The sequence below is a fragment of the Myotis brandtii genome, unplaced genomic scaffold (assembly GCF_000412655.1).
Source record: "Myotis brandtii unplaced genomic scaffold, ASM41265v1 scaffold17, whole genome shotgun sequence".
Classification (NCBI taxonomy): Eukaryota; Metazoa; Chordata; class Mammalia; order Chiroptera; family Vespertilionidae; genus Myotis; species Myotis brandtii.
Window position 1 is genome coordinate 9,849,480 of NW_005356259.1, and position 27,152 is coordinate 9,876,631.

The 27,152-nt window shown below is 38.4% G+C and overlaps 1 protein-coding gene across 1 annotated transcript in view; it reads left to right on the forward strand.

Annotated features, from left to right (window-relative positions):
• Positions 1–27,152, forward strand: part of SKAP2 (src kinase associated phosphoprotein 2) — a 152,924-nt gene that overhangs the window by 86,928 nt on the left and 38,844 nt on the right. Inside the window, exons 6-9 of the mRNA XM_005862971.2 lie at positions 992–1,075; positions 12,752–12,876; positions 13,747–13,810; positions 14,218–14,355. Of these exons, the coding sequence (XP_005863033.1) occupies positions 992–1,075; positions 12,752–12,876; positions 13,747–13,810; positions 14,218–14,355 (411 nt within the window). The remainder of the gene's footprint in view (positions 1–991; positions 1,076–12,751; positions 12,877–13,746; positions 13,811–14,217; positions 14,356–27,152) is intronic.

Consider the following 27,152-nt stretch of genomic DNA (forward strand, 5'->3'; position numbering starts at 1 on the left):
AGGAAGGCGCGGGCCATGACTGTAATCTCAGGGATGGGATTTCTCACCACTGTCCGACCACCAAGCAGCAGGTTCTCCTGCGCCTCCCCTGGCATACACTGTGCCTGCAGTGGTCCGGCCCAGCCTGGCCTGTTTTCTACCATTTTCTGTTACTCATTCAGTGTTCCTCTCCATTGGCTATGATAATGGGGAGTTGACCATATGGTCTCACTCTGTCAACACCAATATATAATGGAAATGAAATACGGAGGAGGTGTGATGATATGGGAAATGAAAAGCAGAAAGTCTCTTCATTCCCATCCTGCTTATCTCTCAGGGACTCCCTTTGGGCCTTTTTATTTATATTCCATTTGCTTTCCTTAGCTTTCTTAGCCAACTTTTGAAGCTGAAAGAGACACTAGAAATAATCTAGTCAGCTCCTCCCCTTCCTTTTCATAACAGATGAGAAAATGAGACCCAGATGAATCCATTATCTGCAGGCTGTGTAGTCAAATGCTGGTGTGGACCGTCCCCAGCAGGAAAGTTGGTTAGCGTCCTGTTGACCCCATGAACGTGGCAGCTCCAGCTCTGCCTCACTTTGTTCCTTTTAGCTTTGTTTTTGTCTCTTGCAAAGAAAATACAAATGACTTAGTCCTAGAATTTTAGAGCTAAACAGGAACCTTAGAAATCATACTAACGAACATATCCTTTTACAATAAAGAACTGCCCGGCTGGCGTGGCTCAATGGTTGAGCATTGAACTATGAACCAGGAGGTCAGGGTTCGATTCCCAGACAGGGCGCATGCCCAGGTTGTGGGCTCAGTCCCCAGTAAGGGCCGTGCAGGAGGCAGACAATCAGTGGTTCTCTCTCATCATTGATGTTTCTATCTCTCTCTCCCTCTCCCTTCCTCTTGAAATCAATAAAAGAAATACATTTTTAAAAAGAACTGGTGTTATGTTTACATATGTTATGTATATTATCTAAACTGTTTCCTTTCCCCCTTTATTGTAGATCACAGCTTTCTGGGATTTGAATGGCAGAAACGGTGGTGTGCTCTCAGTAAAGGAGTGTTCTATTACTATGGAAGTGACAAAGGTAGTATTGGTGTTCAGTTATCTACACTTCTATTGCATGAGGGCTTGGGAGCTTTGGTTCACTCCCCCCCACCCCCGCCTTTTTTTCTGATACAGAGTAAACTGAAAACAGATGGAGAAAGAATAACTGAGAACTTTAATAATTATAGTCTAAGACTGATTTATAATTCTTTTTCATTATTTGACAAATTCTCCAAATTCCAGAATGCTCTAAAAGTTAATACAATTATGTTTTATTGAATTAGCAAGGAGAGTAAAATAACTCTCTATGTGGCCTTTCACCTTAGGAAATATTTGTCATCCAAGGTACAGTTGTAGAATCTCTGGAGAAGTTAAGACCATTAGGATTGTGAGAGTTTAGCTATTTAAGCACTCCAGCTATATTAACTTGTCTGTGTGGTAAGGTACTATTATTAGTCCCATTTATTTTACTGTTTGAAAAACTGAGAACAGAGAGGTTAAGTAACTTGTTCATGGTCACAGAGCAGGTAAATGGCAGATCTGGGCTTTGAACCTAGCCATAATGGTTAGAGTCTGTACTATTAACCATTACTGTCACTATATTAATTTAGAAACAATAAGATATACCTTGTAACTTCATTTGCTAATTAACAAATCTCTTAGTCATAGTTTACATAATTTTAAGTTCATTATTTGAACAAATAAAGTCATAAAATATTGAAATTTAAACAGTATAAGTTTTTATTTTTCCTAGGAAAAGAAGGTCAGCAGTTGAATATTATAGAGTAAGGGTCATACAGAAATAGCTAACATTCATTTCCATAAAGGACACTTAAGGAGAAAAGAGACATGAAAGTTTAACATCACTGAATAGAAGCTTTCCCATGGAATTCTTATCAGTGTTGTCACTTGTGTTGTTTGGAAATTTATGTTTTATTTGACATTATTTGCATATTTTAGTTTTTTTCTTATTATATTACTAGAGGCCCGGTGCATGAAATTCTTGCATGGTTGTGTCCCTAGGCCTGGCTGGCAATCAGGACCCATTGGGGCCTTCAGGCTGCCGGCTGGGGCCTGCCTTCATTCCATGCCGTCCCCTGGTGGTCAGCACACATAATAGCGAGCAATCGAACTCCTGGTCTCCTGGTCGAACTCCCAAAGCGACACTTTGTATATTAGCCTTTTAAATATGTAGATTAGGCAGAAATGATGAGTCTATTTCAAATAAATTTGAAATACATGCATGATTCTGGAAGTTGAGCTCACCTTTTGACTAATAGAATTAACAAATTAAGAATTAATTTAGTTGGTAGTTTGCATTCTGTCAATAATTTATATGTTCAAATGTAATAATGGCATCAATGGAATATAAACTATAAATAACTATTAACAGGCAGCCTTCTTTCTTCTGCTAAGGGAAGTAGATGATTTTGTCCAAAAATTTAGAGCCCAAATTTAGTTGATTATCATACGTCATTTAAGTGTGTGACTATTATAGAAATACTAGAGGCCCAATGCACAAAATTCGTGCAAGGGGCTTGGCCCTCGCAGCTGCGGCGGCTTGCCTCAGATCTCGCAACCCCAGCTTTGTCTGGAAGGTCGTCCGGCTGTCCGGTCTAATTAGCATATTAGTTTCTATTATTATAGATAATGTTGTATAGCATCATGAATTGAGATCGAAATCTTACCTTTTTTATGAAGAAATATCCTCAATTTTATAAGATCAGAGGAGGGAGGTTGCAACACCTCATGGTTTGGTTCAGTTAGGCTTCTCATTTCTAATTTCTTCACAATCAATGAATTCTAATGTCTGTTTCCTCCACCCCAGTCCTAACTGGTATATACCAACTGTTAGGGCAGGGATTCACTAGTTTCCCAAAAACCTCAGGAATGTTTATATTTATTTCAAAGGCTAATGTTCATTAAATAAATTCGAGGACTTTTTTGGGTTGTGGTGGGGATATTAGTTAAATTTCCATATCTAGTCTTATTTGTTGAAACCTTTTGGTAACAACATTCTTTGTAATTTGTGTTTTTAACTACTTTGTGATCCATTTAGCCAGCTGTACCACCACTGCTTTTAAAAAATTACTATTCCAGCATTCCTTTCTTATGTGGATGCTTGAAGATCTGGTTTATATTTCTTTAAATTCTTCCCTGTCTGTTACTATGAAGCCTCCTGTTTCCATGGAGATTTCAAATCTGTTTTTAGTGGTTCTTTTCTCTGTGGCTGCTTCCTTTGGAATTCCTAGCCAGTTCTTTTCCTTTTAGGGATTTAGGGGAGGGAGAATCTATCTTTAGACAGTTTTAATTGCTTGTTTGTCATGATCCTAATGTCCTTCCTTTGTATCTTTTTCTTTCCAGGAAAATGTATGTTTCACATGAATTTTTTCTCTCTCATGTGAAATTGGGTAACTGATTTGTACAGTCTTGTTTACCGTTTGTGTGAACCATTTACCTAAACTTGGGAAAGAGCTATTTAGATATATGAGAACTATAATCCTCCAACTAAGTAGGATTTAGATAAATGGATTAGAGAGGTGCAGAAGGAGTTGATACACTCACTAGGTTAAACTGTACTTGGTTACTGCTTGACAGATACATTGTTCATATTTGCTAACATACTGTGTGCGCCAAAAACCATTTTGACCCATCAAGATAGTAATGGCTTAGAAAGAGTAGTTCCAGTCTCTAGGGTAAAAAATGCACTTACCTTTATATCCATAAATATTATTGGTATTTATTATTCATGGCCATTTGAGGCCCTTAAGTAATATATATATATATAGAGAGAGAGAGAGTACATATTTCATCACTTCATAAAATGGCATCCATCCTTTCATCTCCTTCCTCTTCCTTTGATTGTTCGAATCTCATTCATCAAAATTGTTTGATCCTAGATGCCGAGACTGCCATCAAGGTAGTCATTCATTCACTCATTCATTCATGTACTTATTTGATAAACATCTATTGGATACTAGGCACTGGGAATCCTAAAATAATCCTGCCTTAGAGGTACTCACAGTTTAAGTGAGAGGAAGTTGTGTGATTAGAAATGGGAGCTGGATGGATAAACTGATCATTTCAACCAGGTGTAGTATGTGATTTAAATAAACTATCTTTGGATCACAAAGGAGGGGTGGCTAACTGCCTAGGGGAGCTAGGGAATACTTTCTAGTGGAGAGGACATTTGACCTTAAATAATGAGGAGGAGTTTGTCAGGTGATGAAGGGTACAATGGGCATTCCAGGCAGGGGAACAGCAGAGATTGTGAGCTGCAAAAAGCCTTGGATGAGATCAAAGAGATCAAAGTGGGAATCAAGGCAGAGCACGGAGTGAGTGAGGGGAGGGGGCACATACAGCTACCAGAGCAGGTCAGGATCTGATTAAGCCTAGGGCTTTATGACCAGATTCGGTTTTTAGGAAGCAATTGCAATAGTATTGTGGGGATGGATTGGGATAGATAGAGAAGGAGTCCACAGGATCATGTGGAAGGATTTTGAACTAGAGAGGCAAGAGAGGTTGTCCCAGGGCTGCTGAGAGGCCGACCTCGCTGGCTCCACAGTCATGCTCTCGCCACAGCTTGGTTGTTATCAGCCCCTTCAGCATCCTGTAAGTGATGGCTCATTGAGGAGCCGGTTGCAAACTCATGTTTTATTTTGGTTTTCCCTTTTTCTTTTTAACCTCCCTATGATCTTGAATCTGCATAATGAACCTTACTTATCTCTTCTCACGTTTGAAAGGGGAGTGGTTAGTTTGTAATATTCTCTTTTCTTCCCACTTAAGAGGTTTTGCTGCCCCTACCCTCCACTTTCCAATTAAAGAAACTCTTAGCGCCATCCAGGATGTGGCAGCTGCAAGTAGCCTTGATCCTACCAAATCATCCTAAATGCACATTAAAAGTTATTTATTACACTAGGTGGGTATAACTTTTTTCAGTGTTGTCTCTTTTCTAATGACCAGAAGTCATTAGAAAGTTGGGCTTAATACAGATCATTTAAAATAAAACATTTAGGTTGACAAGGAAATAAAATTTTTATTGAAATGGACCTCTGCTCTCCCTTCCGCCACAACCTCACGATTGATAGGAAAAATAGGATATATCTTTTCAGTTTGGACAAAAATTATAAAGTGTCTTTTGATGTTGAAATAGCATCAAAGTTCTCTGTGAATATTTAAAAATATTGTTAAAGGATAGAGTGTATGTACAATTGGAAGTTCTGTTGTTTTATAATGACAACTTTAGTAATAGCCATAAAAGCTTACCTTTTCCCCCTGACTTATTTGATAAGAGGCAAATTCCTGGGTCAAGGCACCAGCATGTTATAATTATATGATGAATATGTATAAAATGTGTAAATGAAATCAGATTTTTAAAATTTATAATATAATTTTGTTTGTGTGAAGAAGGATAATACCTTTGTTATTCTTTAAGAGGGGAATAGTTAATTCTACTTTTTATCAGAATTATTGCAATTTTATAGGCTTTGAGGCCTTTGATATGCAAATATTAACTTTATAATTTATCACAATAAATGTGAACTAAAAGGCCTTTATTTCTGCCTTTATATGTAGTTAAGAGACCTTGTAACAGAGAAATTAAAATGTACACCTGATGTTCGGTAGGATTTTATCAACATGTAGAGATATTCAGGTACAAATTAAGTCTCATGAAGGGTCTGATGATGACAAATCATGTTGGTTTGCAATAAACAGGACTCAGTTTGAATTAAAATATACCTACTTCCATATATAGATTGAAGATACATAGAGATTGAAGGTAGATATATTTTAAATCAAACTGTGCACTGCTATAACTATTATGTAGATATAGATATATGGATGTTTCTGTACCTATCTGTGTATATATAGAGATAGATAGATACAGCAACCAGTAGACTTTCTTTGAACATCTATGTGTCAGCTGTTATTAATACAAAGCGGCATAATACACTGGCTCAGAGGAATGGGCACAGAGGACCCATAAAACAGTATGATATGTCGAAGCTGGCTCACCAGGGCAGTAGGTGAGTGAAGGCTCTCAGCCAGGAAGGGATGGGGTCAAGTGGTTACATGTCAGGAGTTTGGCCTTTCCCATCTCAGGGACAGTTCAAGTTTGTAAGCATTGAAGGTTGGTAGATGGCATGAGAAGCTCTGATTGGGTGTTGGAAAGATCACATTGACAGCTGTCAGGAGAAGGTGAGACTGAAGGCAGGATGTGTTCCGAAGCTGAGAGTGGCTGAGAGGTACCAGCTCACGTGTGTGAAGGAGCAGCAGGTTATCTGAAACGTGTTAGCCGCTCTCCCTTGCACGAGTAGCAGCCAGACCCTTTATTCTCTCATTATCATAGGTAGGATATGAAGATGTTCTCTGTGTAATGCTTATCTTAGCAATAGCTATGTGCTGCGATCATCTAATAGACCATATCACAATTATTACCTGAATTTCAGTTGTAGAGAAAAACAATAGGTATAGTCAAAAAAGGAGAAACAGGGCTTTGAATTCCCGTTCTACAGAAAGGCCTATAATTTATTTGTTCTCTATTCACAGATGCTTCATACTACCGTGTTATTAATCATGTTTATGCCTGTGGTTTAAAATGTGTGGCTGTATAAAACAAGCCCACTTGATTTTTATTTAAAAAAAATAAAAATGTTTGGGGAATTCCTAAAATTTCCTCCACCAGAACATATGAGCCAAACTCTCAATTCTAACGAACATGCTTCTCTTTGGGCCCATAAATATCACCTGTTTATTATTCAGAGCCATTTGGGGCCCTTAAGTAAAAACATATATAATTTGATATTTCCTCACAGTATAACTCAAAACACCACAAGTATATTGCTGAATTGACATTAGCAGCTGTATTTCTACGAGCTGTATAAATAAGGAACATGTTCCTATGTCTTTAATTGAGGGCCTAGAACAACTTGTTAATCAGTTTGATAAAGTTTTTTGGAAGGGTTTAGTATTAAGGTGTGTATTTTCCTCTTGCCTGCTAATTAAATGAGCATTAATGCTTATGGAAATAGCATGAGTTATTCATTAGAGGGAAAGGCCTCACATACAAGAAACAGACATCGAAAATTTCTGAACACATTGCATATCTTTCTGTTCCCTAGTCATTTGTCCCAAGGTAACTTTGTTTAGCTACGTAGAAAAGGAGATCATTGGGAGGATATCGACTCTCAGACAGAATTGATGGGAAGGCTAAACAACCAGGCTCAGAAAGCAGGAAAGGACTAAGGGAGGGAAGATGGCCAGGACTTCAGCCCATGTGTGGCCCCTGGGAGACACATTGTTGGGACACACGGCTGCCCTGTGATGTAGCCATTGTGCACCTACTCCAGTCGGTGTTTGCCACTGCCCTAAGGATGGATTCTTTTTTTTTAAAATATATTTTATTGATTTTTTACAGAGAGGAAGGGAGAGGGATAGAGAGTTAGAAACATCGATGAGAGAGAAACATCAATCAGCTGCCTCCTGCACACCTCCCACTGGGAATGTGCCTGCAACCAAGGTACATGCCCTTAACTGGAATCGAACCTGGGACCTTTCAGTCCGCAGGCTGATACTCTATCCACTGAGCCAAACCAGCCAGGCCCTAAGGATGGATTCTGAGCTCCCCTCGGATTCTTCTGTTACTTCAGGTGTAGGTCCCAGGCTCAAGTATCTGCTTGGCCGATCAGATCAGGAAAAATCAACCTCATTCCGGCATCTGTGGGGGGAAGCTGGCTGTGCCCTGACAGTCCCAGGACTAATATGGGAAAGATACCTGGATTCCGGGGATCCTCAAATGACGAATGCCCACTACTTATAGGAATGCTAGATGATTCGGCATGATTTAGTTATGTTTATACTGTATTTAAGATGGTAGGAAAAGAGTTGGTGTTTTAAGCATGTTTTCTGAAAGCCAATAAAGAAGAGAAAAAGTAAATATATTTGCAAGAAAAAGAGGACCGATTGGATTTTGGTAGGTGGTAGTGGGGTGGAGAGAGAAAACACTGGGACAGTGGATGAAGAATGATGTTTAGTTTTCTGGTTTGGGGGCTCAGTTAATGGAGGTGCCACTTACTGAGAGGGAGGACAGAAAAGAAGGATCACGTGTGTTCTTTCTTAAGGTGATCTCCACTGTGGGCACGGTGTATTCATTGTGCCTACAGGACATTTTACGAGCTAGAGAGCAGATGAAGATTTGGATGTGCAGTTCTGAAGCTGGACTAACATGGGAATTACGAGTCACAAGCATATTGGTAGGAATTTAATCTTTGGAATTGGGTGCGGTGCCCAGTGAAAACTGTGAAGTGGGAAGACAGGGATTTAGAGCATAACCCTCATGGTTATGGGCACAGGAAGAGGAGCCCATAAAGCAGCTGAGGAAGTTGGACCCAAGTTGCAGAGGAAATGCAAGATAATGTTTATCTTCCCTACTGAGACTTCCTAAGTTACATGTTCTAGAACAATCATTTCCAAGCATTAAATGTCTATCAAAATCACCTGGTGTGCTTGTCAAAAATTTGGTTTCCTGGACCCACCTCCAGAGACTCCTAGATAGCAGTGCAGAGTGGTAGCCATTTCTGCATTTTTTTAATGTTGATTTTTATTTTTTATTTTAATATATTTTATTGATTTTTTACAGTGAGGAAGGGAGAGGGATAGAGAGTTAGAAACATCGATCAGCTGCCTCCTGCACACTTCCTACTGGGGATGTGCCCGCAACCAAGGTACATGCCCTCGACCGGAATGACGCTCTATCCACTGAGCCAAACCAGTTAGGGCCATTTCTGCATTTTTAACAGGCATCCAAGATGATTGTAACAAAGGTGATACGGGAAATGTACCTTGAGAAATGCCTTTCTAGGAGACAGTGTGACAGCAAGGTTTTTTCCACTTACTGGTCGTGTGGCCATGAGCAAGTTGGTTACTTTCAGGCTTGTTTCCCCGTCAGTGCTGGAGATATAATAAAGACCTCCTCTCTCTTAGACTTATTCCAGGGTGTATAGGAGACATATTCCATTAAATTCCTGGCATATAGAAGGAGCTCAGTAAATGTCAGTTGTCTTTTTGACACTTGAAGAACCCAGAACACAGCTGTAAACCTAAAAGCCAGGGGAAAAGGAGAAGGAAATAGCTATCATTAACCTCATGCATTTTGTTTTGTAAGAGATCAGAGCCAACTGCTTTTTATCTTGAGCCTACTGAATTAGAATTGTGTGAAATTAAGTTACTGATTTAATAGATTTCATTATCTAGGTTTCTCCTGGCAGCCTTTAGTTCTATAGACATTAAATTCCAACAGCATGATATAGGCAAGGTTAAAGTGTGAAATAGAAGCTGAGGGAAATTTAATAGAGGGACAAACACCTAAAAAATCTTGAGGGCATCAATGTGTTGTAACAATATAAAAACTAACATTCAAGTTAATACTACTAGATCATCAAGGAAATGTTAAATTACGTTTAAAAGAATTGTTTGAAAAGTGGGGAAATATATATTTCAGAAAAATTTCCATTATAATTACTAACATTTTAGAGCTTGGGCACTTAAAGGAATAACCTTCTGCTATTTGGGAAGTTCACTGAAATGAAATATTTTATTCATCTTTTGAAGTCTGAGTAGATGAACTTATATGACCGTATTTCTCTTGTGATTGGCAGGTTACTATTTTTAACAATCTGCCTCAAGTCAACAGGTGACCTTGAAACTATCCCTGCTCTGGGGAGCTAACCTATTTATGAATTATTATGAATTGCCATAGAATGCTAAGGTTTCTCCTTTGTCTCTGTCTCAAAGAGAGGCTGGTGTGAAGGGAGAAGACCAGGGTCTTATCATAGCCATATTTTGCTCATTTCATTTCTTGAGCTTCTTATCTCACACTGGCTAATGGAAATATGGCTACTTTATGGTTATGGGTTTGCAAAAGCTATTGAGAAAGAGTAATGAATGTCCCTCCATTTTCTTCAATCTTTCTGGTACTATACTCCTACCCCCACTTGGATGTTTATATGATTATTTATCCTCTAATACTCAGCAATCAGCTGAATAGGTCTAGGTATTAGTTGCTTCTGACTACTTTCATATGTTGTAGTGAAAATTTAATCCATTTGCAGTCTAGTGGATCATTAATGTTTCAGGAGCACTTACGAGAAGGTAGAAAAGGTCTGGTAAGGTGTTACTAACTTCTGTCTTACTTTACCTATAATGCTACCTCACTTGTTTTAAGTGTTCAGTATAAATTTGTTGAATGAGTGGATGAATGACTTAGTCTTCTTTGAGAATATTAGAAGAACCAACTGTGCTTAACCATTTATTATTATTTTGTGCACTAGAGGCCTGGTGCACAAAATTCGTGCACTTGGGCGCGGGGGGGAGTCCTGTTAGCCCGGTCTGCACCCTCTCTCGGGGAGCAGGCCTAAGCCATCAGTCAGACATCCTTAGCACTGCCTCGGAGGCGGGAGAGGCTCCCGCCACCACTGCTGCGCTCGCCAGCCATGAGCCCGGCTTCTGGATGAGCAGCGCTCCCCTTGTGGGACTGGGCCGAAACTGGCTCTCTGACATCCCCCCAGGGGTCCCGGATTGTGAGAGGGCACAGGCCAGGCCAAGGGACTCCACTAGTGCACCATTGGGGCCAGGGAGGGACAGGGGAGGTTGGATAGCCAGGGAGGGACTGTGGGAGGACTCCAGGGCGTGTCCGGCCCTTCTTGCTCAGTCACGATCAGCAGGACCCCAGCAGCAAGCTAACCTACCGGTCAGAGCTTCTGCCCCCTGGTGGTCAGTGCATGTCATAGTAAGTGGTTGAGCAGCCTTAGCATATCATTAGCATATTATGCTTTGATTGGTTGAACGGACAACTGGACGACTGGACACTTAGTATATTAGGTTTTTATTATATAGGATTATTATTATAGTTGTTCCCTAATATTATTGTCCTAGCGAGGTATTTTTGTAAAACATGTCCTGGGATTACCGTTCCACAAAATGTTCTGTGAAAAAGGGTTCTGTGGGCAAGTAATTTTGGGAAATGCTGCATTCTAAATCTTTCTCCTAGAAAGTCAATTAATATGTGAATATATTAAGGACCCAAAGAAGGCCTGCACTAACAAAACCTCTTTAAGTTTATTTAATTCAGAATTTCCCAAACTTACTTGATCATAGAAGCCTATTCATATCCCATAAAGCATATTTTAGTAAATGTTGTGTTAATTTTTAGAATTTTTCTGAGTTCATTGTAGACAGTTTCCACAAAGCAAACGTCACATTTTTGAATCTGAATTGTTTATTCAATCAACCAAAGAGATGTAAATTATGAATGAAAATGATTAGAATGTCCAGATTTAAGTCAGGAATTGCTAACTCAGATGATTTTTCCATTTGATGTTTTGAACAAGATGTAATCCGGATAACCTTTTAAAAATGTATGTTACTTCAGGCATTAAATTAGTATATTTAAGAAAAGGAGATGTATATTATTTGGTACATTGAGCTGAGAGAGCCCATCACCCCACAATGTGGAAGCATTTTTATATTTGCCCTGAGCTCAGTAAGAAAGACAGCTGTGCCCTGACTGGTTTGGCTCAGTGGATAGAGCGTCGGCCTGCGGACTCAAGGGTCCCAGGTTCAATTCCTGTCAAGGGCATGCACCTTGGTTGCAGGCACATCCCCGGTGGGGGGTGTGCAGGAGGCGGCTGATCGATGTTTCTCTCTCATTGATATTTCTAACTCTCTATCCTTCTCCCTTCCTTTTTATAAAAAATCAATAATAAATATATTTTTTAAAAAAAGAAAGACAGCTGTCATTATTTAAACTAGAAAATAATCTAGAAAATAGACCTAGAGCTGCACAGCTTTTCTATGAAAATGGCATAACTGGGTGAAATAGGAAAGCTAATTTTATTAGATCAGAGTATCAAATCCGTTGTTGTATTCCTGCTTTATTTTTCTTTAGTATCTGACTGAAGCTCAATTTGTGTTTTCTTTTGACACTTCATCATATGAGATTCAAATGTGCTTTACTAGTTTAATTGTTCACTGACTGGTTAAGAAACCTACTTTCTTTGGTTTGGTTTTAGTAACTAATGCTTCTCTACTTGCTTTACCACTCCACTCCTCTCCATCCAAATACTTTGTTATCCCCTCACATCTTTTAATAATTAATTTTGTTTTGTTCTGCTTTGTTTTTCAAATTTAGAGTTTAATTCATGTGAATTTAGGAATTTTTTAAAAGAAAAGTTGCATTTTAGAGGCTTTAGAAGGGTGGTGAGGGAAGATGGTGATGAGAAGAGATAGTGGTAAATAAAGCCCAGGAATCTTCATCTAGTCAGGTTCCCCACTGGCTTACTAAGTCTGAAAGAACCACGGGTTTGTAGAGGAAATTCAAGAGCTCCAGTTCTTGAAATTTTTGTACATAAAAATTTATGTACATTTTTGTACATAAAAGTGTCTTATTTCCATAGATCCTTCTAAATAAGACCACTATCTTCAGACCTCTTCCTCTGGTTCACTAATATATCCTTTTTAAACCCAACCATCCCAAATACTTATGTGCTTTTAGAATTAAAAGTGATATCTAGAAACATTATTTAAGCATTATGTTACGAAAGCAATATTACCAAAAATGACTCCCAGAATTGACAAAGAAAATCTAAATAAAAGATAATTGGCCATTTGTACTCAACTGTAATAAATGAAATTTTGACTTTCATTTTATCTTCCACAGACAAACAGCAGAAAGGTGAATTTGCAATTGATGGCTACCACGTCAGAATGAATAACACTCTCAGGAAGGATGCAAAGAAAGATTGCTGTTTTGAAATCTCTGCTCCTGATAAACGTGTCTATCAGGTTGGAGTTTTTATGTTGTTTTGAAATTAAGTTGATAAAATGTTCTGATTTCATTTATAAAGACATTAACATTTTGTTGAAACAACTCTCCCTGACATGTTAATAATAAAAAAAATATTGGTTTTTATGCATTGAACATTCACCAAAGAGGTAATACATTTTAAAAAATTCAGATTAGTTCAAGTGATATCTTCTTGAAAGAGAACAAGTGAATATGTAATTTATCAGTTACCTCACATGTTGCATTTTATGTCTCTTTTAAGAGAACCATGTGATTTCTTAAAAGAATTACATAGCAGAAAGAGTAAAATTATCAAAAGAAAACTATCAGAGTGTTAATGCAGATTGCATGGCTTAGGGTTGTGGGAGAAAATGAAAGTAAGGGCACGAATCAGCTTTGCAATTCAGGAGCTATCAGCGAGCATCAATATGGAATGTATGTTTAATAAGTTTTAAATATCTGAGATTGCAGTTGAAAGCCAGTTAATTAAGTTGTCAGATAGTGTGTTGGAATCTGACAAGAACATTTTTAAGAAAACTGTACCCAGCAGTCTAAAGAAATTCATGGGTGTCTTCTAATTGTCAAGGGCAAATTTTGTTCATCAGTTCTGTCTTTGACATTGATGGAGAGAAGCAGCTTTTTTTCCTGCACAGCTGCCAGCTGCTGATCAGAGTTTCAAATCCATCATCCTCTGCTTCAATTACGTAAATTTGTCAAAATTAACTGTACATTATAAGAAGCATCCTTGCAAGAAAAGTAGTACTAGACATGAAAAGAATTACTAATGGTCTTCAAGAAATGATAAGAATGGGACATACTTTCTTTTCTACTGTGGTGATTTTTCTTGTTATTGTTTGTTTTTTTATTAGTTCACGGCAGCTTCTCCCAAAGATGCCGAAGAATGGGTACAGCAGCTGAAATTTGTATTACAAGGTAAGAGCAATCAATTGAACAAGTTATTGCAGCCTTTAAATACTGAATAACTGAAGGATTTGGATTTTTGTATGTCAAAAGCTTATTGGATTTCTGTGAGAATGACCAGGGGACATACATGACTGGTATTAATACAGACCATTGACTGCAGATTTAGAAAAGTATTCTGTAAGTTCCAATTGGCAATTTGAAATTCCCATATTTATGCACAAATCAGTTTTTTAAAATGTTTTAAGTTAAGGATATAGCATATAATGATCTTGTGATTTTGTAAGGTTACATTCATTTAGAAAATAGGGTTTTGAAAATCTCTTTTGCATTTTTTACAAGTGATGAACAAGTAAGCATTAATGAGTTTAATGGCATTACACATTCAAGATGTTTGCTTCCCGAAACGTGTTTTGTAGATATGGGATCTGATATTATTCCTGAGGAGGATGAAGAAGGAGGAGAATTATATGATGATGTTGATCATCCTCTACCAACCAGCAGTTCACTAGCCAGCAGTCAACCAATTGATGATGAAATTTATGAAGAACTTCCAGGTATTTATTGTCTGGTTATTCATTTAGGATTTGAGACCTTTTCTTTATTTTTAATGTCGTCAAGTTGACAACTTAAGTAGAAAATGATGAGCTATTAAGAACAAGGGCAAAGAAAATCTTTAAAATTCTATTTTACAAAAAGGGTTCTGCTTGAGGTATTTCAAGTGAGTGGATGTACACTTATGAAAAGTGAACGGAATGTTAAAATGAAGCAGATACAGTCCTAATCTCATGGGACTTTTGGCTCATTAGCATTGTTTATGCTACATAATTTTTTAATTAAAAAATTGACTTGCTTTACAGTTTTTTCCACCAACTCACACATCATTTTTTATTTATACATCTTGGAACTTCCATTAACCAGAAGTTCTGTGCACACCCCATATGTCAACAACTTCTGCCTCATGTATTCCTCCTCGCTCTAGTGTATAGCATTGTCTTAGAGCAGCGGTTCTCAACCTGTGGGTCGCGACCCCTTTGGGGGTTGAACGACCCTTTCACAGGGGTCTTAGCACCATCGGAAAACACACATATAATTACATATTGTTTTTGTGATTAATCACTATGCTTTAATTATGTTCAATTTGTAACAATGAAAATACATCCTGCATATCAGATATTTACATTATGATTCATAACAGTAGCAAAATTACAGTTATGAAGTAGCAATGAAAATAATTTTATGGTTGGGGGTCACCAAAACATGAGGAACTGTATTAAAGGGTCATGGCATTAGGTAGGTTGAGAACCACTGTCTTAGAGGAATATTGTTGAACTATAAACAAAGGCCCTTTAAAGCTTGGATTTTTCTTATTTCATATTTCATCGATAAGAATGTTTTCCTATTCTGCGTTTTCAAGCATGCTTTAGTGTTTGTATGCCTTGGCATCTGTTTCATAACAAAATTAATTGTCTATTAGCTTATTTCACTTATAGTTTTAAGGTCAACCTAAAATAGAAAGATAGGCATGTGGAACTTAGGATACTTAGAATATGAAAACATTCAGGGAATTATTGCATTACTCGAGATGAAATGAGCCCCTTTTCTGGCCATTAAAAATCTGCAGAGAATAAAAAGGGTTATAAGCAGTATACTAGTAATCCTTTAACATCGTCTAGAGAGGCTGTTTTTCTCTGAATAGAACAATTTAATGACATAGTGTAAACCTTAAAATTGATTTCAAAAATACTTAAAATGTTCCAAATTAATGTACAAATGTCATTTTCATTGAAGTCAGTAGAGCATAATAACTAGCACATGGACTTTAGAATCAGAAAGTTTAAATTCTGGCTGTACCATCTAGCCCTGTGACTTTAAAAGTCAATTTCTTCACTTATAAAATGGGAAGAATATCATGGGGGGGGGGCAGCTAATGTATATAAAGCTCTCAGCACCATGCTTGAATCATAGAAAGTCCACAATAAATTGTACATCACTATTATTTTCATTATTGTATCTGGTAAATTCTTACCAATGCTTATATGAGGTCAAAGAATAACTTTCCCACAACCTGGGCATGTGCCCTGACTGGGAATTGATCTGTGACCTCCTGGTTCATAAGTCAATGCTCAACCACTGAGCCATGCTAGTTGGGCAAGAATTAGTGATTTTAATGGTATTATACATTCAAAATATTATAAAAACTACTCAAAATATGTGTCTACATATTGTCTTTCACTACCCAAGAAGAAGACAATTAGTATAAAAGCATACCTTTGTGGGGAATAGTAATCTGTATATTTTTGTTAATTTTAATGAGCTATGTGTTTATAGCTCCTCCTTTCTGATTTATCCTAAGGAAATGACATCTGCCATAGCATTAGTCATCCTCAAGTAGGGAAGACTATTCTCTGCTTGCTTTTATCACACCATATCATTAATACAATTATTTTAGTTTAAAAATGTTCTTAAGAGCTTGTGAGAATGTATACTGATGTCAAATGGAAGAGTATAATCTCTTTAAATATATTATTATCATGTACTTTTCACTACTTTAAAACCCTGCAATGAATGAGTCACATTACAGTTGTTGATTAGCTGTTAATTAAGTTGTGTTTCTTCAACTTGATCATTCTCTCCTCATGCTCCCAAATAAAATATTGGTAAAGAATAAAGATCAAACATTCATAGTCATCTATAATAATAAAAGCGTAATATGCTAATTAGACCGGACAACCAAATGACCTTCCGGACATCATTCCGAACATCCTTCCGGACGAAGCTGTAGTGGCAGGGGTGGAGACAGAGGCGATTTGGGGTGATCATGCAGGCAGGCAGAGTGGTTAGGGGCGATTAGGCAGACAGGTGAGTGGTTAGGGGTGATCAGGCAGGCAGGCAAGCTGTTAGGGGCGATCAAACAGGCAAGTAGAGTGGTTAGGGTGATCAGATGGCAGGCAGGTGAACAGTTAGGAGCCAGAGGTCCCAGATTGCGAGAGGGATGTCCAACTGCCGGTTTAGGCCTGATCCCATAGGGGTCCCCGATTGCGAGAAGGTGAGAGGGTGCAGGCTGGGCTGAGGGGCCTCCTCCCACCCCTGTGCACAAATTTTGTGCACCAGCTCTCTAGTTTTTATAATAAAGGCCCAGTGAAAATCTCCTGGAAGTAGCTTAAAATCTTAAAAATATGAAACATCTTTTATTTTCTCTCACTACAGATGTTCTTCTTTTCCCCTTTTTTTTGGCCTGGGGCCATATGATTGTTGGAAAAAACTGGTTACTCTTTAGTCTTATTTCTTGCTGAGGTACTGGAAGAAACCTAAGCTGCTCTGGGATTCCGTGGCCCCTGCCTGGGATACCAGTTGCTGTACAAAGTGATTGAGCTCGTAGAGCCTGCAACTGTGCCCCCGGGAAGGAAGCTGATGCAGGCAGCTGAGGAATGTGTAGTCTTCTTTCTTCCCCAGTGGAACCGAGACCCGCTTCAGCATCTGCACAGTTCAAGTTTGTCAAGTTTCAGCCAGTTGCTACAGAGGGGATTTTTCTTAGTAAAAGCCCTAAAGTTGCCTCTTAGTAGAGCTTTTGTTTGATTAAATATCTAAACCTAGAAAGGTAACTTTTTTCCTTTAAAAAGAAAAAATCCTGCCTCCAGGATAAAAAGTAAGCTAATTGCTTTCACTTGGGTAAAATAGGAATATAATTCTGAGAGGAAGTGAAAACAGTAGAAAAGCAGTGAATGTATTTACAAACTGTTGGTGTTTTTCCAGTTCTGTACAAAGAACTGCATTTCTCAGAAATCTGACTGGTTAAATTCCCAGAATTAATAAATATGACCATTTCAACACAACTTTCTGTCAATTGCATATAGTTGAAAACTAATCCCCTTAGTTGAAAGATAAAGCCTATCGTATGTTTGAAGAAAAATCTAAGCATTCAATACATATTACTTTAAATCACAGAGTTCTACTGAGAAAGTACAGCTCTGATTCTAATAAATGTATTTTTAATGTAAAGTAAACCTACAGTGTTTAAGTCTCAAGAGTAAGAAGAAGAAAACACTGTTTAAAAAATTGTATTGCAAAATATCCCTTGAAAAATGTTTATAATCTATGGGAATATAAGTAGTTTCATTGTAATTGTTTTTCAGTTAGAATATTCTAACTTTATTACAGCAGCTTCTCTTTAATTTCTTGTTCATTAATTTTTAATTAACTTCATAAAAGAGTAAGAATAAATTTTTAAGATTTCTTTGCATTTAGGGGATTTTACATATGTACAGAAAAGTTGAGAGTGCGAGATTTCTGGGGAAAATTAAAAGTATGTGCCTTTTTCTTCAAATACCCTACTGTTTTGGCACCTTTTATGTCTTAGGACCTATGAGCACAGGCCAAGTCAGGTTTGCTTACATTGTGATATTACTCTAGCATGTTTGTGTTTTCAGAGCTAATGTATTGATCAAAGTGCGTTAAACTGTTCCATAACACAGTAATGAGTTCATTTGGCTTAGCACGAATTTCAGAAGTAATTGCTCATTTTCCATTAGAAATGCGGAGGAGCATTTTTTATTTGATTTTTGAATCTTGAAAAGAGAAAATAGTATGTGGGAAATTGCCTCAGAAATTAACCCAACTTACTCATCTTTTCTAGTTACCATGTCACTTGCTTTTTAATTTTTTTTATTTTTTATGTCAGGAAATTATGCAGAAGCAACAGAAACAAAAAAGATTTTTCTAGATATAGACTGAATAGAATTAGCCCAGTAATAAGAATGGAAACCACTCATTAGTCTATTAATCTGTAGCTTTCAGGGAAATTGCATTTGAAATCCTCTGGCAAGTAGACTAAAGGGGAGGGCATAACATAAAGCAGGAAGACAAATTTCCAGTTCCATTAACCTGTTTTTTAAAAGTGTTAATTCGTTCCTTTTTAAAAATTTTAATGACAGATTGAACTAATCTGAGCCAGAAAAGGATGTTTTTCTCCTTTGATCATTCAATTTCATTTTAAATTTATTCAGTCCTACTATCTGTATTGAAAATGGAATATGAAGCAAAAGGCAGCTGTTAATTTTTTTTGCAGTGAAACTCTTATGTATACATAAAAAAGAACACTTTGGGTATTTAAATTTGGAGTACTCTCCAGCAAGTGGACACAAATGCTAACATCATCAATAAGTGCTTAAAACCCCTAAAATACATTTCAGCTCTATTTTCTTGTGGAAAGATGATCAGTCATATTACCAAGTTAATATATGCCTCTGGCATTAACATCGTTATAAGTGATGGTAAGTTCTGGTTTCACCAAAGAATTTTTTTCATTCCTTCTTTAGAATTCAATGGAAAGATACCAGTTGACTTTCATGGAACCACCTATATTCATCATTTTAATATGTTAATTCAGGCAGTCTGCTGGCATTCTTTTTTTCTAAACTATGGTACTGAATGATAAAGTTATAATATACATTGTGATTAATTTTTTCCCAAGTAATTAACTAGATGAGAGTCCATTATTTTTGGATGGTTTTAACTCTGAACTCTGCTGAGAGGGTTATCTGAAGTTATAGAATATAAAGAAAACATTCATAAATTAGGGTCACTGCACACATCTAATTGTTTATATTTTTATCTTTGTTGAGTATAATGTGGTTTTAGTGTTATAGAGTTGCTGATTTTATCTAATTTATCTAGATAAGAGGATGCACTTTTCAGTACACATAGAATACTCATGGAAACTGATGATATATAAGTTCACTATTGAAATCTCAACACATTTTAATAAATCTGTATCATACATACAGACTATGTTCCTTAACTACAATGAAATTTAATTAGAAATCAACACTGAAAAGATAGTTAGAATTAACCACGTCTCTCCCCCCCCCCCCACATGTTTGGAGGCTGAAAAATAATCTTCTAAAGAGCTCTTGAGTTTAAAGAGGAAATCACAGTGGAAATTACAATGTATGTAGTTCTGAGAGACAATGAAAATAGTACAGATAAAAACTGGTGGCCCGGTGCTTTACCCAGAGTCCCAGGGAAATGGGGATGAATAAGACATATGAGAGAATTAATCCTTAAAGAACTGGAGATGAGGGAACAACCAGAAAAAAAGACTATAAAATAAGCGTGTTTAAAATGATTAAAGAGAACAAAAGAAGGACTAGAAACTTCAACAAGAGAAAAGGACTCTATGAAAAAAGATCATATTTTTCTTTTTAAAGAACCAATTTGAATCACTAAGACATTATTAAATGTTTGGATTATTTAGCCACCAAATTCTAAATTTTGGGACTCACATATTTATGTTTACATTGCCTAGGGCTGTGGTCGGCAAACTGCGGCTCGTGAGCCACATGCGGCTCTTTGACCCCTTGAGTGTGGCTCTTCCTAAGCCTTAGGAGTACCCTAATTAAGTTAATAACAATGTACCTACCTATATAGTTTAAGTTTAAAAAATTTGGCTCTCAAAAGAAATTTCAATCGTTGTACTGTTGATATTTGGCTCTGTTGACTAATGAGTTTGCCGACCACTGGCCTAGGGTACCCATTAGAATCATATTAAAAATTCTGAACCAAAAGGTAAGCAAATGTCTACCACTCTCATCAGACTAAAATGCTAACATTTATAAAGCAAGAAGAACAATTACACTAATAGGGCTGGCTCTTAAGATTTTTCTGTGAACCTTAGATGAAGAATCCTAAAATGGTGCCAGAGGTCAGTTACGCACACTGTAGGTTTTGTATCTGTACCTAATTGAGTCCTTTATCTGTGAGCCCCAGAAATCTCAACAATTAGTTTAATGCATTGCTTCCAATCACCTCTGTATCAGAATTTGTAACTGGAGTCTTCATTCCGCAGATATGATTTGCATCCCATGTAGAATATAAGCAGATCAGAGCCTGCTTTTGTTTTCAATTCCTTCGTGCTTTCAGAAGACAGAATATGATCAAGTTTGTAGTGGCTTCACAAAAATGTATTTGGTTGTTTTTTTTGGCTTCCAGAACACACACACACACACACACACACACACACACACACACACACACACCCTCCATGAACACACTCAGACTGCAGCAGGAGAGCAGCAGGCTCCACTATTTTGGCAGATAGGTCTGCTGGGAATATCAACTTCCTAAGAGAACTCAGCTGCTTACTTTAAAGCCATGATTAATAAGAATGGACAAGTTCAACAAAATGTCAGTGATAAATATAACGCTCTTCATATCTGGCCTCAGCAAATGCTACAGTGGAGTAAGTACAAAGCCTTCAATAAAGGGTGGGGGGAAACCAGTCTAACTTAATTAAACTTAAGTGAAATTTTACCTGATTTTGTTTCAGATAAGACATTTTTCTATAGATTTGCTCCTCCTTATTAGAACCTCATTAGAACTCTTACAAATAACTCCTTCAGGCATGCGGCCCATCGGCTGCGAGTTTGACATGCTTGCTCCTGATTACAGGAGGTGAGGTGGGGCAGAGCATTTTTCTTGGAGGTGAATAAGGAGACTGGGATGCAGAGCTGCATTTGTGGGCTCTTTGGAACCAGATCCCACATCTCCTGCCCCCTTGTCTGGGCCTCTTTTCATAATCCTACAACTCAATTCTGTTTCTCCTTAGCATTAAATTCGTGGGAGGGCTTAGTTCGGTCCCTGTCTTCATGGTGTCTCTTCACCTGCTCATTCCCTCACCCCTGACACTTCCGTTTTCCATCCTTATTCCTTAACTCAGCGGTTCTCAACCTGTGGGTCACGACCCCTTTGGCGGTCGAACGACCCTTTCACAAGGGTCGCTTAAGACCATCCTGCATATCAGATATTTACATTACGATTCATAACAGTAGCAACATTACAGTTATGAAGTAGCAACGAAAATAATTTTATGGTTGGGGGTCACCACAACATGAGGAACTGTATTTAAAGGGCCAGAAGGTTGAGAACCACTGCCTTAACTGAAACAGCTTCCTCGAAGTTACCAGTCTCCCAGTCAGTGGTCTCTGTCCTCAAATTCATCTCTGGAAATTTTATTTTCCTGGCCACCCCTTTCTTTTTGAAACTGTCTCCTCCTTTGGCCTTTCCCATTTTGTTTTCTTGTTACAGTTAATATTTATAAATAAAGACCTTGGCACTGTTTTTATTTATTTTAAAATTTATTTATTTCAGTTGCCTCCCATTCACACCCTAACCAGGGGTGGAAGGGAGAGAGAGAGAGAGGGAGGGAGGGAGGGAGAGAGAGAGAAAGAGAGATCAATCAGTTGCTTCCCATACTCATCTCAAGCAGGGATCAATCCCAAAACCTGCGTATGTGTCCTGACTGAGAATTGGACTCACAGCATTTCGGTGTATGGGATGAGGCTCCAACCAACAGAGCCACCTGCCCAGGGCCCATGGCAGAGTTTTAGATTTCCTCTTTTCCTGATGCTTGCTGATAGTTTCAGATAGTTTTTCCTATTTATCCTTTATTTCTATAATAGTGAAGCTTTTTGTTTCTACTCTGTCTTTTCTTCTCATCATTAGTTCTTATTATGCATTTAATTAATTGCTTCAACAATGCTTATTGAAGGTTTAGGCAGAAAAAAGGCAGACTTGGTGGTCTCTATTAAGATAATGTCAGATTATCTTATCTAAGTGCTACAAAGGTAAGAGGATGGTGTGAAAGGAGGAGCTATGTTATATTTCATGGTCAAGGATGAGGTGACATGTAAACTGAAACCTCTGAGATAAAACTAGCAAATGCAACAAACCAAATGAAGTACCTTCTAGGCCAGTGATGGCGAACCTTTTGAGCTCGGCGTGTCAGCATTTTGAAAAACCCTAACTTAACTCTGGTGCCGTGTCACATATAGAAATTTTTTGATCTTTGCAACCATAGTAAAACAAAGATTTATATTTTTGATATTTATTTTATATATTTAAATGCCATTTAACAAAGAAAAATAAACCAAAAAAATGAGTTCGCGTGTCACCTCTGACACGCGTGTCATAGGTTCGCCATCACTGTTCTAGGCACAGGGGGACACCGAGTACTGCAAAGGCCCCGAGGCTGGAGGATGCTGAGGGTTTCGGAATCAGAAGGAGAACCACAGGGAGCCACGCAGGGAGAGGTTAGAGTGAGACTGGAGAGCTGGGTAAAAGCCAGGCCAAGCAGGACCTCTGTAGGACAGAATTGATCTTTAACACAGTCTTGTGAGCATAAATGACAGTCGAAAGATGTGCGCTGAATTACTAAAGTGAGACTGGCATCTATAATTATGTGGGGCTGCCCATGGACATCAAATGCCGCTTAATGGTCCTAGGTGATGACAAAATTGGACTTGGAGTGCTCTTTCTCTCCTTTCTCTCTCTCTGGGCAGCTTTATACCTTCAAGTATGGCTTCGTGTGCATGCATGTGGTTAGAGCAACGTAACAAAGTAAAACATCTTCACTGAATAGCCAGTTCAACAAAATATTTTAAAAGATGATGTAATGGTAATTATAACAATCATGGTTAACACTCAGTGCCAGGTAGGTGCTTTCCTAAGTATTATCTCATTTAATAAGCACATATATTTTATGGCTTAGGTACTGTTACTTTCTCTATTTTACAAGTAAGGAAACTAAGGCACACAAGGACTCAGTAACTTGTTCAGGGTCCCAAGCTAGGAAGTGGTGGAGTTAGGGTTTGAACGCAGGCATTCTGACTCCAGAGTTCAAACGTTTAGCCAATAGCTGCCTCTTCAACAGAAATGTGGTAAGAATCACTTTGTCCTTAGCTATCTAGTAAGTGTTTACTGGCACACATGTGCAAAAAAATATGGAAAGAATAATACATCAACATTTTCATATCGGGCCTCTCCTCTGAGCTTTGGCTTCACATTTCAAGTGACTTTTGGCTCTCATGTCACACTAGTACCTGTGTATCAACCTCCTTACTAACACTGCTCTTCCTCCTTTCTTTACTGTTTCTATTAGCAGCATTAAGCATCATGCATGTTTTAAAAAGTAAAACAAGGGAGGCTGGGTGGGAAGAGATCAACCAATGAACTTGTATGCATATATGCATAACCCGTGGACAGAGACAGTGGGTGGTGAGGGCCTGGGTGGGGGGAATGGAAGGGAGTGGGCCGGAAGAGGTAAATAGGGGTAGGGGGAAGGAGGACCTATGTAACAAAGATTTTCAAAGATAAAAATAACAAAGTAAAAAAACCCTCAAAATAATCCTTGATTCCCACCCCTAGTCCAGTCAGTTGCCTACTGCTGCTGATTCTGCCTCTAACGCACCATCCATGCCACCTTCTGTAGCACCATTAATTTGAAAAGGTATCACAACAACAGTGGGACATTTTTATGTTGTTATCTACTGTTCTGTAAATCTTGTATTAATAGTTTGCTTTTCATGTGATTATTCAGCAAACAAGCAAATGGATGGGTCTTTATAGCGTATCCTTATCTTATTTACAGGGACCAAACCTTGTATGTCTTGGCATCCCCTAGAGAACTTAGAAGAGTGCCTTCCTCATGAGAAGTTAATAAGTAATACCTAAATTATGTAGTCTGTAGTTAGAGGGGTCTGTTAGTTAAGTTAGGAGAAATTCTTTATGATGATTCTTTTCCAAATAGCACCAATTATTGCAGAATCCCAAAAGAATGGGATACTGCCCCACCAGCATGGCTCAGTGGTTGAGCATTGACCTATGAACCAGGGGGTCACAGTTTGATTCCCAGTCAGGGCACATGCCAAGGTTGTGGGCTCCATCCCCAGTTTGGGGTGGGCAGAAGGCAGCTGATCAATGATTCTCTCTCATCATTGATGTTTCTATCTCTCTCTCCTTCTCCCTTCCTCTCTGAAATCAATAAAAATATATTTTAAAAAGTAAATAAAGAAAAGAATGAGGTACTAAACAGTATACTATCAGTGGTACATTGAAGTATAGCTGGTTTCCCAAAACCTTGTTAAAATCTAACATTACTATTCCAGTCAGCATAGTCTCAAATAAATAAACATATGAAATGAAATACATTGAGTGATGAATAGCTCTAATACCATTCATCTTTTGTACCTTTAAGGATAGATCATCTGTGAACAGCAGGCTGACTGGAGTACCAGTTCCCTATGGTAGGTTAGTCATCTCAAGCAGGAAGTGGAGAAGGAAATGGCATTCTCCTATACTTCCACTCATTTATAAAAGACTACAGGTAATGTAGGTCTAAAGAGCACAGGATCATAACTATGATTTTTAAAAGCTGACATGTGCAAGGACAGAAATCAGAGCACCTAATCCTATATAATAAAAGACTAATACGCAAATCGACCGAACAGCGGAACAACCGGTCGCTTGACCTGCACTGACCACCAAGGGGCAGACTGTCAACACAGGAGCTGCCCCCTGGTGGTCAGTGCGCTCAGCCAGAGCCGGGCTCATGGCTGGTGAGTGTAGCAAGCGAGGCGGCAGTGGTGGGAGCCTCTCCCACCTCCGTGGCAGAGCTAAGGATGGACTGCCAGCTTAGAGCGGGCCTAAGCAGTCAGTTGGACATCTCCTGAAGGCTCCTGGACTGCGAGAGGGTGCAGGCAGTCCCCCCCCCCAGTGCACGAATCTTGTGCACTGGGCCTCTAGTGTAACTATACTAATAAAAGGGTAATATGCTAATTAGACCGGATGTCCTTCCAGACAAAGCCATGGTGGCGGGGCCAAGGCAGAGGCAGTTAGGGGTGATCAGGCCAGCAGGGGAGGGCAGTTAGGGGGATCAGGCCAGCAGGCAGGCAAGCAGGCTGTTAGGAGCCAGTGGTCCCAGATTGGGAGAGGGATGTCCAAGGGGTCCCAGATTGGAGAGGGTGCATGCCGGGCTGAGGAACACGCCCCCTCCCCATGCATGAATTTCATGCACCGGGCCTCTAGTAAGAAAATAATGAGCTTTATGTTTAAAAATAAACTCAGATATGGAAGGTTGCATAAGCAGCTTTAAGAGTAGCACAACAAAGTTTAAGAATCAATGATTAGATTGATACGGGGTGAGGGGGGTGTTAAAAATTACCCTTCAAGCCACTACTTTGATTCAGTGGGCATGGAGCAGTCACTGGAGGGTCTAGAAAACAGGACGGTTGTGGTCAGTATTCATTTTGCTCACTCCTAGTGCCAGTCGTGGCTTACATTAAGCCCTTTATTTCCCTTCTCCACTCCACACCCTTTCCTTCACGAGGCAGGCTCCTTTTCTCAGCACTCTGTTTACATGTCCTGCTCCTGATTTCACATCCCTCATCTCACTTCCCTGGTCAGCCCATGTTTCCTTTCAGAAATTACCTTACATCTCAGTTCTTCCTGGAAACTTCGCTTGATTATGTGGGTCAAGGTAAAGGTCATTTACACCCATAATAAAATATATCTCCCTATATTGCTTAAGACATAACTATAAGAGACAGTAATCTCAAAGTATGTAAATATACATGTGTAGACACTTTAAAATATGTGAGTTTTGAGCCTGGTTGCTTATTAATATTTTCTAAGAGTCCAGCATTAATTGAGAGGTATTCTGAAGAGATCATTTAATGTTCTAATAAATGCACTGAAGGAAATGAAATGAGAAAAGAAAAAAGAAAAGCCCCACATGATATAAGTAATTCAATGCTTCATTATTCATACAAGTTATTATCAATTACTCATGTTAGGCACTGTGCTAGGCACTGAGGAATCCAGTGTTGACCAATAAAACTCAGAGTTTGTTAAATAGAAGTATAAAATATAACAAATACTTAATAAGAAATAGTTTTGGAAAAGTTGACAGAGACTGATGAGAAACAAAGATCAAAGCCAAGTCTATGCCAGCTGATGAAATATCTGAAAAGACCTATTCATTCAATGCTACTCATATCCCATGAGCAAAATGTGGCTCAGAACAGCACCTAAAGTACATTCTGAAGATGAAAGTAAAAATGATTAAGATTGGGAAGTTCATTAAGTGAAGCCCCTTTAAAAAGTGTTTATATCTACCAAACTAGAGGCTATATGATAGCATATTCAGGTCATAGGGAAAGAGGGGAATTTATATTCATGAAAAGATTTCCGAGTTAACCAGAAAGGGGAAGACTTTTAAAAATAATTGCCAAGTCCCCTGAATATTTAAACCTTTTTTTCTCCCCCAACAACAACAACAACAAAGACCTTCCAGAGGAAGTGGCAGAAGAAACCCCATTGCTTGACACATTAAAAACCAGATGGTCCAAAGCCCCAGACAATTTCACGAGGGGGATCCATCCTTCACTGGGTGAAAGCAAAGGGACCAGACTAGCGCAGTTTGTGTTTTGAATCTCCAGCTTAGCAATGCTATGAAAATAAAGATGCGCGTTTCCTTGGACTTTTCCTGAATTTCCTAGCTCTCCGCTGTGCTCTTACA